Source organism: Leptosomus discolor, chromosome 2, assembly GCF_034619465.1.
Source record: "Leptosomus discolor isolate bLepDis1 chromosome 2, bLepDis1.hap2, whole genome shotgun sequence".
In the NCBI taxonomy this organism is placed as follows: Eukaryota; Metazoa; Chordata; class Aves; order Leptosomiformes; family Leptosomidae; genus Leptosomus; species Leptosomus discolor.
In genome coordinates this window covers 7,001,818-7,014,478 of record NC_141392.1, presented here as the reverse complement: position 1 = coordinate 7,014,478, position 12,661 = coordinate 7,001,818, and the positions used below count along the sequence as shown (strand labels likewise).

The window sequence follows — 12,661 nt, the reverse complement described above, 5'->3', positions numbered from 1 at the left end:
AACACCCCTCGGGCGAGTGAAGCAACCGCACGCTGAGTTAGATTTCTAAATTTTATTATAAAATAAAAGCAGAAATATTTTCCAAAGAATGTATTCACATAATATAAACAAGAAACAAAACTACGGTGAGTGACTTGCGGTTGATACTGTCGTTTAGGTCTAAACTTGAGCAGCAATTCCTCTTTTTTCTAAAGCCCACTCCTGCCCTGGTTGCACACTGAGGGGAGAATCTCCCCCTGCCTTCCTCTGGGGACGGAGCCGGGCCATCGCTTCCTTTCCCACCCAGCAAATGGCGAAAGCACCACATGGACGAGGCCGAAGAGGCCGTCTCTGCATAGCATCAGCTACAAGAAGGTTACAGAGTTTGCCTAGAGCGCGTGTTGCTGCTATAACTTGACTACAACTTTTGTATTCTTAGTTGAAATTGTACATCGTACACCTGCCACGGATACATAACTACAATAGAATTACGGGAGCGATGTGTAACTTCCAAACAGGCATGGAAACAGCGGCCTTGTGCTCCCCTTTCCTCCCCACCCCCCGAAAAAAAAAAAAAAAAAAGAAATATTACAATATGCCTCTTTCCCACACAGACCGGCGCGATCGAATGACACCACCGAGAGATTCGTGAAGTTAAGGCTGGAAAGAGCTGCCACACCGAATCGCCTTACAGCCTGCCGTGAAAATCACAGCTCTTGTCCAACAGTCCTTACACGCCTGAGACCACCTTTAAGGAATCCTTAAGGCTTTTCACAACATCACTGCCCACAGCCGGGTCCGATACCTTCCAAACCAGCAGCCAGCCTGCTGCCAAAGGGCACAACACATCCACTAAGGAGTTTGTCATCGCTTTCATAGTCTCTGGTAAGATTAAGGAAGCAAAAAAAAAAAAAAAAAAAAAAAAAAAGGAAAAAAATAGAGTAAAGGAGGGCTGGTGCGAAGGAGGAGCGTGTACACGGTTTTAAGAGCCCAGATCGACCAGGTTGGAGGACATGGGGTTGAGGATGGAGTCCTGCAAGCTGTGGTGGTGCATGGGGTCGGCGCTGGGCACGGGGATGGCGCTGGGGCCCTGGGGGTGGCCCAGGCCGTGCAGGGGCTGCAGCCCGGGGTTGGAGCTGAGCAGCAAAGCGGGGCTGGAGGAGGTGTGATCCGGGGTCCCTGACGGCGTCTTCTCGTCCTCTGAGCTCCCCAAAACTGTCTTATTCCCGTTCATTGACGCCGAGAGCGGGTTGTGGCTGTTGGAGTTGGAATTCTCGTTGTTTTCCCTATAGGAAACACAAAAGAGGGAGGGAAATCACCGTGTGGCCGCCGCTCCGGGGCGCGCACCGCGGGAGCGGGGGCGGCGGGCGGCGGGGAGCTGGCTCCCGGGGCCGCCGAGCGGAGGGGAATGCAGAAACCGTAGGTTTGCAAAGACTGCAAACCTCCACGGCCTCTTCATCTGGCACAAAGGTCTAAGGTCCGCCGATCTTGTAAACAGAGTCTCCCGCTAGCCCGGCGGAAAGTGTCACTTTGCCAAAACGTCATTTTCTGCATCCGAAGCGTTTGCACAGTGTGGGGAGGAAGGGGGAAGGAAGGGAAGGGAGGAAGACATTTAAAAAACCCCAACCCAAACCAAAACTTTTAAGCTTTAAAACTACTCCCAGAGCTGAAGAGAAGTTTGCCCGCAATTTCTCCGGGGAAGGCCGAAGCACGGCGAGCCGTGGGCAGGGGGGCTCTGCGCGGCAGCTCAGCCTCCCAAGCCCGCATCAGGCGGGAGAGTGTTTTCCTTCAGTAACTGGGCGGTTTTTTCCCCCCTCGCCCTGAGCTTGAAGCTCAAAACATAGCCCAATATGGAAGATAAGGCAAGGCAACAGAGTTAACTCGCTTATTCCCGCGGCCCTCTCGGGAAACGCTCCGCACGCCCGCTGCCATCCCGCCGTCCCTCCCCGGGCCGGGCGGCGGAGGGCGCAGCCCGGGTGGCCCCTCGCCCGGTTCCGCCGCGGGGGGAGCCGGCACCGCCGCTGCGGCTGCCGACACGGGCAGCCGGCTCGGAAAGGCAGGACATCATTTCAAAATTCATCACCGGCTAAATACCGAGAAATCGCTGGAGGCTGGCCCAGCCCTTGCAGATATATACATATACACATAATTTTATGGTTTGTTTTTTTTTGTTGTTTTTTTTTTTTTTTTTCGAAATGAGAGGGGCAAGATGAGGTGGGGGCGGCCGTCCCGTTAAAGCTAATGCGGATTTTGGACATAGCCCTCGCAGAAATACTTCAGACACATCCCTGCCTGAGTTACTGAAGGCATTGCAAGTCTATTTAAAAGCTTCTGCGGAAGCTTTGAAACACATTATCTGGCAAAGGGGCCCTATCCTGCAGGATTTGGTCGAGAGAAGCGAAGCCATTGCGCTGACAGTTTTTCCTCAGTAAGAGCTGCAGGATGTGGCTGGAGACATTTTGTGCCAAAAAAGTAAAAATAGACAAGAAAGTTCTGTTTGAACAAGTTTGCTTGAGTGAACGGCAATCCCATGAACGGTCTGTTTTCCAACGCCTGGAGTGTAATATTAGGTTGACTGTATTTTTCAATGTCAAAAATCTTACTTGTCTCTGGAGACCTTTAAAATTTGATTCCTCGGGAACAAAAACAAAAACAAAAACAAAAACAAAAACAAAAAAAAAAAAAAAAAAAAGAAAAAAGGGAATGGAATAAGTGTAACCTCCATTTGCTTTGGATATCTGAAGGTGAGTCCCTGCTATCAGCAATAAAAAGGTTCTCTAACATCTCGTAAAACCGACACTTGCGGGAATTTGAAGGAAAATAAAGCTCTAGCACCCTTTCGGGAAACGTGTGGAGCAAATCTATGTGGAGCCCGAACCTGCCGGGCTGCACAGCTGCGCTGTCGCAGCGCTGGCCGTTTCCAAAACACATTAGGCAGAAACGAAAAAAAAAAAAGGAATTTCCTCGGAGGGACGGATCTACGGGAGATTTCTAATCCGTTGATTAACCGCGCAGGCCCTACGATCAACTCCGTATGGACCGTGCAATTTAGCGAGCTAGTGAGGAGCCACTGTGCAGTTACAGGACACTTTTTGCTTCTTCAAATCGTCTTCCTAAGGCTGACTGTTGACGGAAAGGTCATCCCGAATATCCAAGGATGCAGGCATTAACCTCTACCCGACAATTAATGGTCCCTTCACTCCTTTTAACGAGAAAACAACAGTTTCGGAACCACTCTCGGTATATGAATACACAACTGTTAGCATGCATTCATGAGCACCCTGCTGGGCAAATGAAGGCGACCTGCGATTTAAGGAGCGAGGTAAGATGTTGCTCCGGTCAGTCCCTGTCTCAGTCTCCCGCTTCGCGCCCGGAGCCGACCCTCGAGGCATCTTTTGCAAACCACCGTTTACAGCGTTCAGACCCTCCCGGCTTTCCCTCTCTCTTCACCGGGGTAACCCTCAAGGACACGCTCCGAACTGTGCGGGGAGCGGAGCCCTCGCCCTCGGGCCCCGCCGCCGCCGGCTTCTCCCGCCGGGCCGCGGCCCCGCACCGGCACCTCCGGCCCCGTCGGCCCGTTGGGCTCTGCGCCGGGTTGCGGCGGGGAGGAGGCGGCCGCGCTGCTTAACGGAGCCACCGCCGGCCGTGGGAAGCGCCCCCGGCAGAAGGGGCCGCCGCGGGGCCGCCGCCGCGCCGGCTGTGCGGGGAGCGGGGTCTCGGCGGGGAAGGGGTCCCGACAGCCTCTCCCTTTGGGGCTACTTTGGGCGGACAGACAGCGCCCACCGCGCTCGCCTCTGCTTCTCTGTGCGCCCCCCGCCCCTCCCGGGCGCGCCGTCCCGCCGGCCTCCCCGCAGCAGGGGCTGGGGCCGAGGAGGAGGCGGGGGGCGAGAGCGGCAGGGCCGGGGGGGCGGCGGGCGCCGGGGGCGCTGGGGGAGCCGTACCTTTCCTTGGCCTCGGCGGCGCGGTCCCGCTGCCGGCGGTTCTTGAACCAGTTGCTGACCTGGGTGGTGGTGAGGCCGGTGGCCTCGGCCAGCTCCCGCTTCTCGCGGGGGGACGGGTAGGGGTTGTGGGCGTACCACTCGCGGAGGACGCTGCGGCTCTTCTCCTTGAAGCAGTAGCTGGTCTCCTCGCCGTCCCAGATGGAGCGGGGCAGGGGGAACTTGCGGCGCACCCGGTACTTGCCCACCGCCCCTAGGGGTCGCCCCCGCAGCTTCTCCGCCTCGATGTAGTGCGCCTTCAGCCAGAGCTGCTGCAGCTTGGGGTGGTTGTGCGCCGAGAACTGGTGGCTCTCCAGGATCTTGTAGAGCTCGCGGAAGTTGCCCCGGTGGAAGGCCACCACCGCCTTGGCCTTCAGGACGCTCTCGTTCTTGTGGAGGTGCTCGCAGGCGGGAAGGGACCAGAGGAACCGCCCCAGCCGCTCGATGTTGCCGCCTTGCTGGAGCACCTCGCAGACGCAGGCCACTTGCTCTTGGGTGAAGCCAAAAGTCGGGAGCATCGACATGGTGAGCCCTGCCCCGCCGCGCACCCTACGGCCGCATAGAGAGGAGCGGCGCGGGGCGGCGGGCAGCGCCCGGCATGCGGGGCCGGCCCCGGGGCGGCGGCGCCCGGCGGGGCCCGGTCGGGCGTCACGGCCGGGCGCGAGGGGCAGCGGCCATCGGCGGCGCCCGGCCCCGGAGCGGCCGCGGGAGCCGGGGGAAAAGAAAAAAAAAAAAAAAAAAAAGCGAAGAGCGAAGAAAAAAAGTCTCGGGAGCCCGAGCGCGGGCGGCTTTTTCCCCCGGCCGCCTCCTTTTTGTAAGTCCAAGTTGCGAGAGTAACTTCGTGCCTCTTTTGTCTCCTATCTGCAGCGCTCGCAGCGGCCGCGGCTCTCCCACCCCCACCCCCCTCGGCCGCCGGTTTGGGATCTCCCTGCTTCCCCCCCACCCCCCGCCGCCGCAAGATCCCACATAATATAGTGGTAAAGCCCTGCTCTCTCGCTCCTCTCCCTCTCGCAGTTTTTCCCCCCTTTCTTTCTCTCTCTCTCTCTCCCCTTTTTTTTTTTAATAATATTATTCTAAGCTGGCATGAAAAGTGATTATCCGCGCTGTGATTGGTCCGGTTATCTGACCCGGGGACTGCCAGGAGAAGACAATAGTTTTAGTCAAATTATTTGCCATGGTGACGCTGTCAATCAGGGGTAACCCGATCTGTTTTGAGGTGGCTCCCCGGCTGGGTTGACAGATTGCTCAGATCCACTCAGAGGCGGCCCTGCGAGCTGAGATATTAGCTAGCGAGGGAGAAATTTCCGCCGTGATTGACGCTGTAGGCGCCCGTCGGGGGAGAGGGGGAGCGCGGAGCCCGGGCCCCTGCCTCTCGCCGCAGGGCGCTGCGGCGCGGCGGGACGGAGCCGCTGCCCTAATTCCGGCCCCGCAGCCCCGCTCTGGAGCCCGCAACCCCATCCCGGCCCCGCCGCTCCGCACCGCGGGCTCTGCCGACCACGGCACCCGCGGCTGCGGTGGGGAGAAAAACCCATCTTCGGCCCTTGCAGAAAGTTTCTTTCTAAATGCGTTAGCTTAACGCCCCTCCCCAGCGCCCAGTAACAACTGTCGGAGAGTTTTATAGGGAAGGGGCCTCTCATGTACAATGGAGACCCTGTTCGTGACCTGGGATCCCGTTACACGCTGATCATACCTGCCCGGGAGCTAGGAGGAGGCATGATGATACAGGACCGGGGAAGGATTGCCTCCGCATGAACCGCCGGCCGTGCCCACCACGCTCCGGTGCGCAGGGCTCTGGCATTTGTGATCACTGGACTCCGGGCATTTATTTCTACTTGATTACCAGGAGCGTGTCGAGGTGTTTCATCCAGGAGAGGAACACGTGTAAAAGTCAGAGACACTTCGCGTGATTAAGCAGACCCTTATCACCCACGCGTGCCCATTACACACCGTGTTGTAAATTTACTGACTGTGCGGGGCAGGGACCCGTACCCTTTCCCGTCCCTTTCGGTCTACACAAAGTGAAAGGCGAGGGAGAGAGATTGTGCAAACTGGAAGGATGAGCGGGTGAGACGAGCGAGCGCAGCGCTACGCGGTGTCTCCGAGGGAGCGGCTCAGGGGCTGCGCGGGCGGGCGGGACCGCCGGAGCGGCTGCGGGCACCGGGCTCGCCCAGGTGAAGGCACTCAGGAGGAGCCTCCTGGCCCCAAACTCAGGGCGGTTTCCTTTAATATTCCCCTTTTTGCGGAGAAATAATAATTAGTCCCACAAGCTTTTTCTATGCCGTTCGCACCCCTGACAGGAGAGGTCTCTGCAATTGTGGGTTCCTGCCGCGATACCTTTTTAGCTGCCCCGGCGCGTCAGGGATTTTAGCGAAGCCACAGGAGACCAAGTTGCGGTTCCCCGCCCCGCAACCTGACCCTCCGCGGCCGATGGACGGAGCTTCCGTGCCGGCCCGGGTGGACGCAGCGGCCGTCCCGGGGGGAAGGAGAGGCCGGGGCGGCGGCGCGCAGCCCGGCGGCTGCCGGCGGCTTCGTCGGCTCCCGGCGAGGAGCCGCGCCAGGGCTGTGGCCAGGCGAAATGCGGCGGGGGGAGGGAGACCTGAGGAGGAGGAGGAGGGTGGGGGCAGCGGATCAACCCGCGTCTAGCTCCCAGCGTCCGGCTCCCAGCACGCCCGGGCGCCTGTGCGTGTCCGTTGCGTGTGTCCGGATTTTCTGGAGTGCGCTCCGCTTCGGGAGCTGCGTGTCCCCTACCTGTTCGCGCTTCTCCCCTGTGCTGCCATAAAGAAGCAGTGGCAAGCGGGAGGCTTCCGCCCTGGATCCCGCGGGGGCGCAAAATAGAGTCCTGCTTTGCAGGACAAGAGCGAAACAGCTCAAATTCGTTTAAAACAAATTCGGGGATGTTGATGACGGGTCCGTAAAGCCGCCTTGTATGATTCTCCCTGCCGCCCTTTACAAAATAAGCCCTCGGCCGCTCAGTGCCTCAGTGCCGGCTGACTTCTGCAGGTTTCAAATTGTGCTTGTTTGTGAACGAAAGCATACTGATTTCAGCCCTTCCTACCTCAATCTAAGCGGCTGGAGAGTTCGCAGCCGCTGCAGCTGTAGCGGGCGGTCACGGGACGGTGGGACCGATCCACCGCAAGCGTTACTCGGAGCAGAAACGGCAAGAGAAGCACAAATCCCCTCTCCCACCCCCGACCTCTGCGCACACACACCGTGTGCCTTTCGCGAAGGAGAATATAGCGCCGTTCCGCTCCCTCCCGCGGTGGGGACGGTGGCGATGGAGAAAAGCGCTAGCGAGGTCGGAGCTGCCGCCCCCGCCTCCCCGCTGCCGCGCTCGGTCGCCCTACGTTTATTAGGGATGTACCTGATGAAGGAGCTGCTTCTCCTTCCATCTCATAACCACAACAGTTGAATATCAAGGGGAGCAGCTGTTCGCCCTAGCCGGAAAGGAGATGTCAAAACCTGTTGCACGGACTTAGATCTGGGAAAGTGTCTTCTTAACACCCTAAAATGTGAGTACAGAATCTACACGCCAGCCCCTCCGTAGGCGCTTTCACTTTAGGCTGCCTTAGCCGGGCTGCAGCTTGCATGTAACGCCAGTTCACTTCCCAGAGCGCTGGGTAGAGGCAGGGCTAGACCCTTCCCGAGCACCCTATATCAGCTTGCGTCCCAGAGCGATAGCAAATTAGTGACATCTGGATCCATATTCTGTATAACTGCTTTTAACTTTCCGGGAAAGAAAAATAAAATATTCCTGTACATGCCAGAAGAGAGAGCAGATACTGGCTGCAAAACCACGGCACGGGGCGAGACGAGTTGTAGCGATTTGCGAGGGAGTCAGGCGATCGGGCGAGGAGGTTTTGGGTGGTTGGTGTGGTTTTTTTTTTGGTTTTTTTTTTTTTTTTTGGCATTTTGCGAAAGAGCCCATTCGCTGCAATTATATTTCAGAGCAAGAGGCGCCAATCCCCTGCTAACACTTGCCCCCAGTCCGACGGGAACATTTTGCCTGGCCGCTGCCGGCTTTCTCCGCCCAGCCGCGGCGAAAGGTTTTATCTGAACTGCCCGAAACTTGTGCCCGGCCCCATTGCCGCCCGGCGGAGAAGCTCGGGTGTTCATCCCGGCCCCGGGGGTGAATTTGCCGAGGGCCCACTTGGGACGCGCCTCACCCCTCCGCGCAGTCATTGCCGCGCACGAAGCAGCATGTGAGACCGTCAGTGTCAACACGATCATTGTGAAATATGAGTGAAATAAAAAGACATTTTTATCGTAACGCTCCTTTTATTAACCGGGGCACAGACCGTCTGAAGAATGGGGCGGGTGCCGTCGTGTCGCTTCCCAGGAGCTTTTCATTGCCCGTCACTGATCCGTGTCCACGAATGAGTGCCAAGGTAGCGCTGGAGTTATCTGAAAATCTCCTTCTCGGCTGTGTCTCTCCTTGTAGACAGCAGCTCGTGTGGGAGGCTGCAGGCCCGCACCGTTCCTGTTAGAGACACCATTAAAGACAGGAACCAATTCCCCCAAACTCCTGCCCCGCATCTTCCCGCAAGCCCCTGCGGCCGCTGCCTCTGCCACCCCTCTTACCCATTTCACAGAGGGGCGAACGCCGGTCACTGGGCTCGGGACAAACCCTCCGCCGGAGCAGCGGGAGGCAGAGGGATGGTTGCCCACCTCCCTTCACCCGCTTGGGCAGGGCGGCGGCTCTCCGAGGGGCGCCTTTACCGGCCGGAGTAGCGGACAAACGATAAACCCCGCAACCTTCACACGGCAGAGAAACACATCTTCCCAGCAGATGTCCACTACCGTCGCAAGGACAGCAGGGAGAGCAAGCAAATGACAAACAACTCCGTTTTCGTTTCTTTCTTTCCTTTTTATTTTTTTTTTTTCCTTTCCTTTTGGCGGGGGTATAATATGTTTTCGCCTTAAAATCGGTGGACTTTAACGTGGCCGAAAAGCCTGCCGCAAATAACCTGCTACTCCCGCTAGCTTTTTTTTTTTTTTTTTTTTTTTTTTTTTTTTTTTTTTTTTTTTTAATGAATCAGATCGACCTTTGCCAGGATCCCGGGCCTACCTGCCCTCCACCCCTGAACCCGGGGGGCCTCAGCGAGTTTCCCGGGGCACCCCAGGTGCACACGTTTCTCCCTGGCACGCCCCGGCCCCTTCAGGCGGTCAAATCTCGCCCGGGATGCACGGAGGCAGTTTGTTGTTCCCCCCGCCCTCCCGTTATTTATTCACGCTTTTATTTATTTTTGCGTTTTGTTTAAAGCCCGGGTCTATCCCATCACAGACGGCACTAAGACCCTGCTCTGACTGAAAAAGAAAATACGACGGAGGATCATTGCGCGTAACCAAATTAAGACAAACAACAATAGCTTGCTGTTCCGTGATTTGGGGCGAAAGGAATAATTCGAAGCTGTTGCTGCGCGCAATGCGCTGTTCCTCAAGGGGACCGGCCAAGGATTTCAGATATGTGGCGGGTAACTCGATTATGCTAACAAACTCCGCTTGAAAGAGAACGCTGTTGGGCTGGGGGCTGGGGGAGCGGGGTGCTGGCGGCCGGGGGGGCCGAGCCGGGGCGCCGGCGGGAGCAGAGCTTCTGCCCCGGGGGGCGGCCCCGCTCCCCGCTCCGGCAGCTCCGCCGGTCTCCTCCGACCCGCAACCCTTCCCGGCAGGCTGGACCCGAGATGCTCGAATCACATTTTCGAAAGAGATGTATTAATTAGGAGATTGGGGCCTGATGCGACGTGACTGAGCTGGCCTCGGTGAACCTTTCCGCACCCCCCCCCCCCCCCCCCGCCACCACCAGGGTGAAATGGGACTCCGGGGGCGGCACTGTGTCCCCAGCTCAAGGCGCTGTAACCTCCCGCGCTCCCCACGAAACCCGATAGCCCCCCAACCGGCTAATGCGGCCGGTCCTGATTACCTTGGTATTATCCCTTCTCAATCTCGGGCGCGGGGCTGAGAGTCTTCACTAACTCCTGCCATCAGCACCCTCCCAGCCGTTACCCCCCACCGTCGCTATTTGTTTGGGGTGTCCTCCCTCCACGGCCCGCAGCCAGGATGAGGTCCCGCGGAGGGGACAGCCGTCTGGGGGGGCGGCCCGAGGGAAAGCGAGGGGGGCCCAGGCCGGTGCCCACCCGGCCCCAGCACCGCTGCGGGCTGCGAGGACCGCCTCAGATGCTCCGCGGCACAAGGAGACTCTCTCAGCAGACAGCGTACAGCTTACAGACAAGACAACAACAACAACAAAAGGCACATATGGTTAAAATAAGGAGAGAGAGGGAGCTTTCTGCCTTAGGGGATTGGCAACAACTAGCCAGCAATGCAGGGCATTGAATCTAAACTTCTGGTGGGCTTCTGCGGGGTTGACAACTTAAATCACACTACAAGCATCAAGTTGACAATATTTGTAAACCTCTTGTTTCCAGGGATCTTCTTGATCAGAGATACACCAGGTTGGTATAAGCTCAAGACACGAAGGTCGGTTTTTTTTTTCGTTCCCTCCTCCTTTCCCCTTTTCCGAGTTGATGAATAGCGATCAGGTTTCTTTTAATGGCTGCCCCCTATTCTCACAGCCTCCCACAACTAACCCAAGAGCCTGTTTCCTCGACCTCAGTTAATTCCGCTGATTATTCCAAGATGATGAGGAAAGCGCGCAGATTGTTCACTGCTCCTACCGATGCAAGGCATTTTTGTTACCATCTCCATCCCTGGCTCACGGGGATTTGACGGGGGCTGTTTTTAGGATCAGACTGCCCTCCCTTCCCTCCTGCCCTCCCTCCCCAGCCAGCTGGCAGCTTCGGGGGCTCGGCCGTAGCCTTGCCGCTCCGTGGGTACGCGATCCCCGCCGCGGGGGTGGGGGCCGAGCACAGGCACCTCCGCGGGGGTGTCTCCGCCCGGGTGGCGGTGGCGCAGGTGAGCGCTGCTCTCCCCGCAGCGCGGAGACCCCCGCGGAGACCCCGCGGGGCCGTGGGAGCAAACCTCGGCCGCCTCCGCAGCGCCAGCGGGGATTTCGCGTCCCCCTCGAGGAAGGAAAGCGGCTCCCGCAGCCGAGCCCTCCCGCGGGGCCGGAGGGGGAGATCCGCGCCGCGAAATCTCACTAGAGGGCTCTAATACTCAGCTCCGATCGCTGCTGAGGGGAAACAGGGCTTCGCCCTTCGTATCCTTTAGGTTCCCCGATAGATTCAGCCTGGTAAAGTCGCCCCCAGGACTGTCAAAGGTGGTTCACGTGGGTCCTCACCGTGACAAGAAAACCTTTGTCTTCTTAGTAATAGCAACGTCCTACCCTTCCCTACCCTCAAGTGAGCAGAGCTGGTGTCCCCTTCCTGGGGCAAAATGGTACAAGAGGGTTTTGGCGAGGTCCCACCCTTTTCTCTATCCATCCCATGGCAAGAGAAGGAAGCGCAGTCCCTAAAACAACCAGAGCTCCCAATTTCACGGTGGGCCCTAGGCACAGATATCCTTGTCAAGAAGCAGGGAGCGAGGACTATTTATGGATACGTAGATTTTTTTTTCCCCTTCACTATAGAAAGAGCTTGTGTAAGTTCTTCCATGGTCTATGGAGTGCAGTATGCCCATAAACACATCCACCGTTTAAATTCTGCCAGACTGAGGCGAGCTAAAATGTAATGTAGTGTTAGCAAGTAATACACACAGAGGTATTAGTGTCAAACAGCACTGACTGATTTAACTGGAATCTGTTCTGGTTTGGGATTTTTCTCCTTTTAAGTAATTGCTATAATTTGCTGTTGGGAATAAACAAAAACAAATTAAAAAGTATAAATTAAAATCAAAACAATTATTAGTTGTAAGGGAAACTTCATAACATTTTGGAATGTGTTGTTTGTTTTAACTCCCAATAACTTTTGTAATAAATAAGTAAATAGTCTTATTTGCAGAAACTAGGAAATGCAATTTAGTTTGCTTGTTGTGTCTTGCAGTTCTCAGAACCTTTGTATACAAATCAAAACTACAGGAAAAGCTTTGGGGAAAGCTAAACAATGTAGACAATTTAACAACTCTTTAAAGCTGACCGACATTCTGGTGGAAAATTTGCTAGTTATGAGCTTCTGACAATGTTCTGTATTTTCTTCCGTGGATAGTTTCGACATCCTTTTTCCTGGGTTAATTCTGTCTCTGTCTTTTGATGTCTTTTCTTTATTTCATGGGTTCTTCAATCATTTAAAATACATCATGGACCTTTTACTTCCCAGAAAAGAACCCATGTAATTTAAACAGACCTGTATCCCATTTCATTCCATCTTTTTTTTTGTTTTTTTTTTTTTTTTTTTAATTTTGCCATCGCTTTTATCCACCTTATAAGGAAAGACTTTATGCCTAGACTAAGGTTGACTTTGTTGCTTAATTAAGATGCAGAAAAGGCCAGTCTGGTGAACAATTAATTGGCTTCAGTCAGTTAAGCCACTTCAGCAAACAAGACTAGGGCTCCATACCTTACTGGTTAAGAAACAATCTGTTACTGGGGTACCATACCCACATCCTATTTCCTCCAACAGCCTAGTTGTGTGTGCAGGGTAAGGTGCGTAAAGGCACATCATCTCCACTAAAAGTAGATGCTAATGGCAGCAAACACTGCTGCTGCGTACTGCAAGGAGGGGGCACGAGCTCAGGCAAGCCGTTTGGCTACTAGCATGCTCCCAGGCACAGCTGGGCTGGGATCTCTCTAAGACAGTGCTTGGGGGTGCTACGCA

The 12,661-nt window shown here is 56.0% G+C and overlaps 1 protein-coding gene across 2 annotated transcripts; it reads right to left on the bottom strand.

The window, feature by feature from the left end:
• Window positions 1-961: 961 nt before the first annotated feature.
• SIX2 (SIX homeobox 2) lies at window positions 962-4,480 on the bottom strand. 2 transcript variants are annotated; one of them, XM_086460570.1, is made up of 2 exons: window positions 3,920-4,480; window positions 962-1,270 (listed from the first exon to the last, which is right to left on the bottom strand). In XM_086460570.1, the coding sequence occupies exons 1-2, from the start codon at window positions 4,478-4,480 to the stop codon at window positions 962-964; spliced, it is 870 nt and encodes a 289-aa protein (XP_086316696.1). The 2 variants fall into 2 exon arrangements, with proteins under 2 accessions (XP_086316696.1, XP_086316697.1); XM_086460571.1 differs by having other exon boundaries at window positions 962-1,265; window positions 3,921-4,480.
• Between the last annotated feature and the right edge of the window lie 8,181 nt (window positions 4,481-12,661).

Bases quoted from the DNA above. Each gene is read 5' to 3' on its own strand.
- SIX2 (XM_086460570.1), bottom strand. From the start codon at position 4,480: ATGTCGATGCTCCCGACTTTTGGCTTCACCCAAGAGCAAGTGGCCTGC. The intron at 1,271-3,919 runs TACGGCTCCCCC...TTTTGTGTTTCC, and splicing joins CCGCCGAGGCCAAGGAAAGG to TATAGGGAAAACAACGAGAA.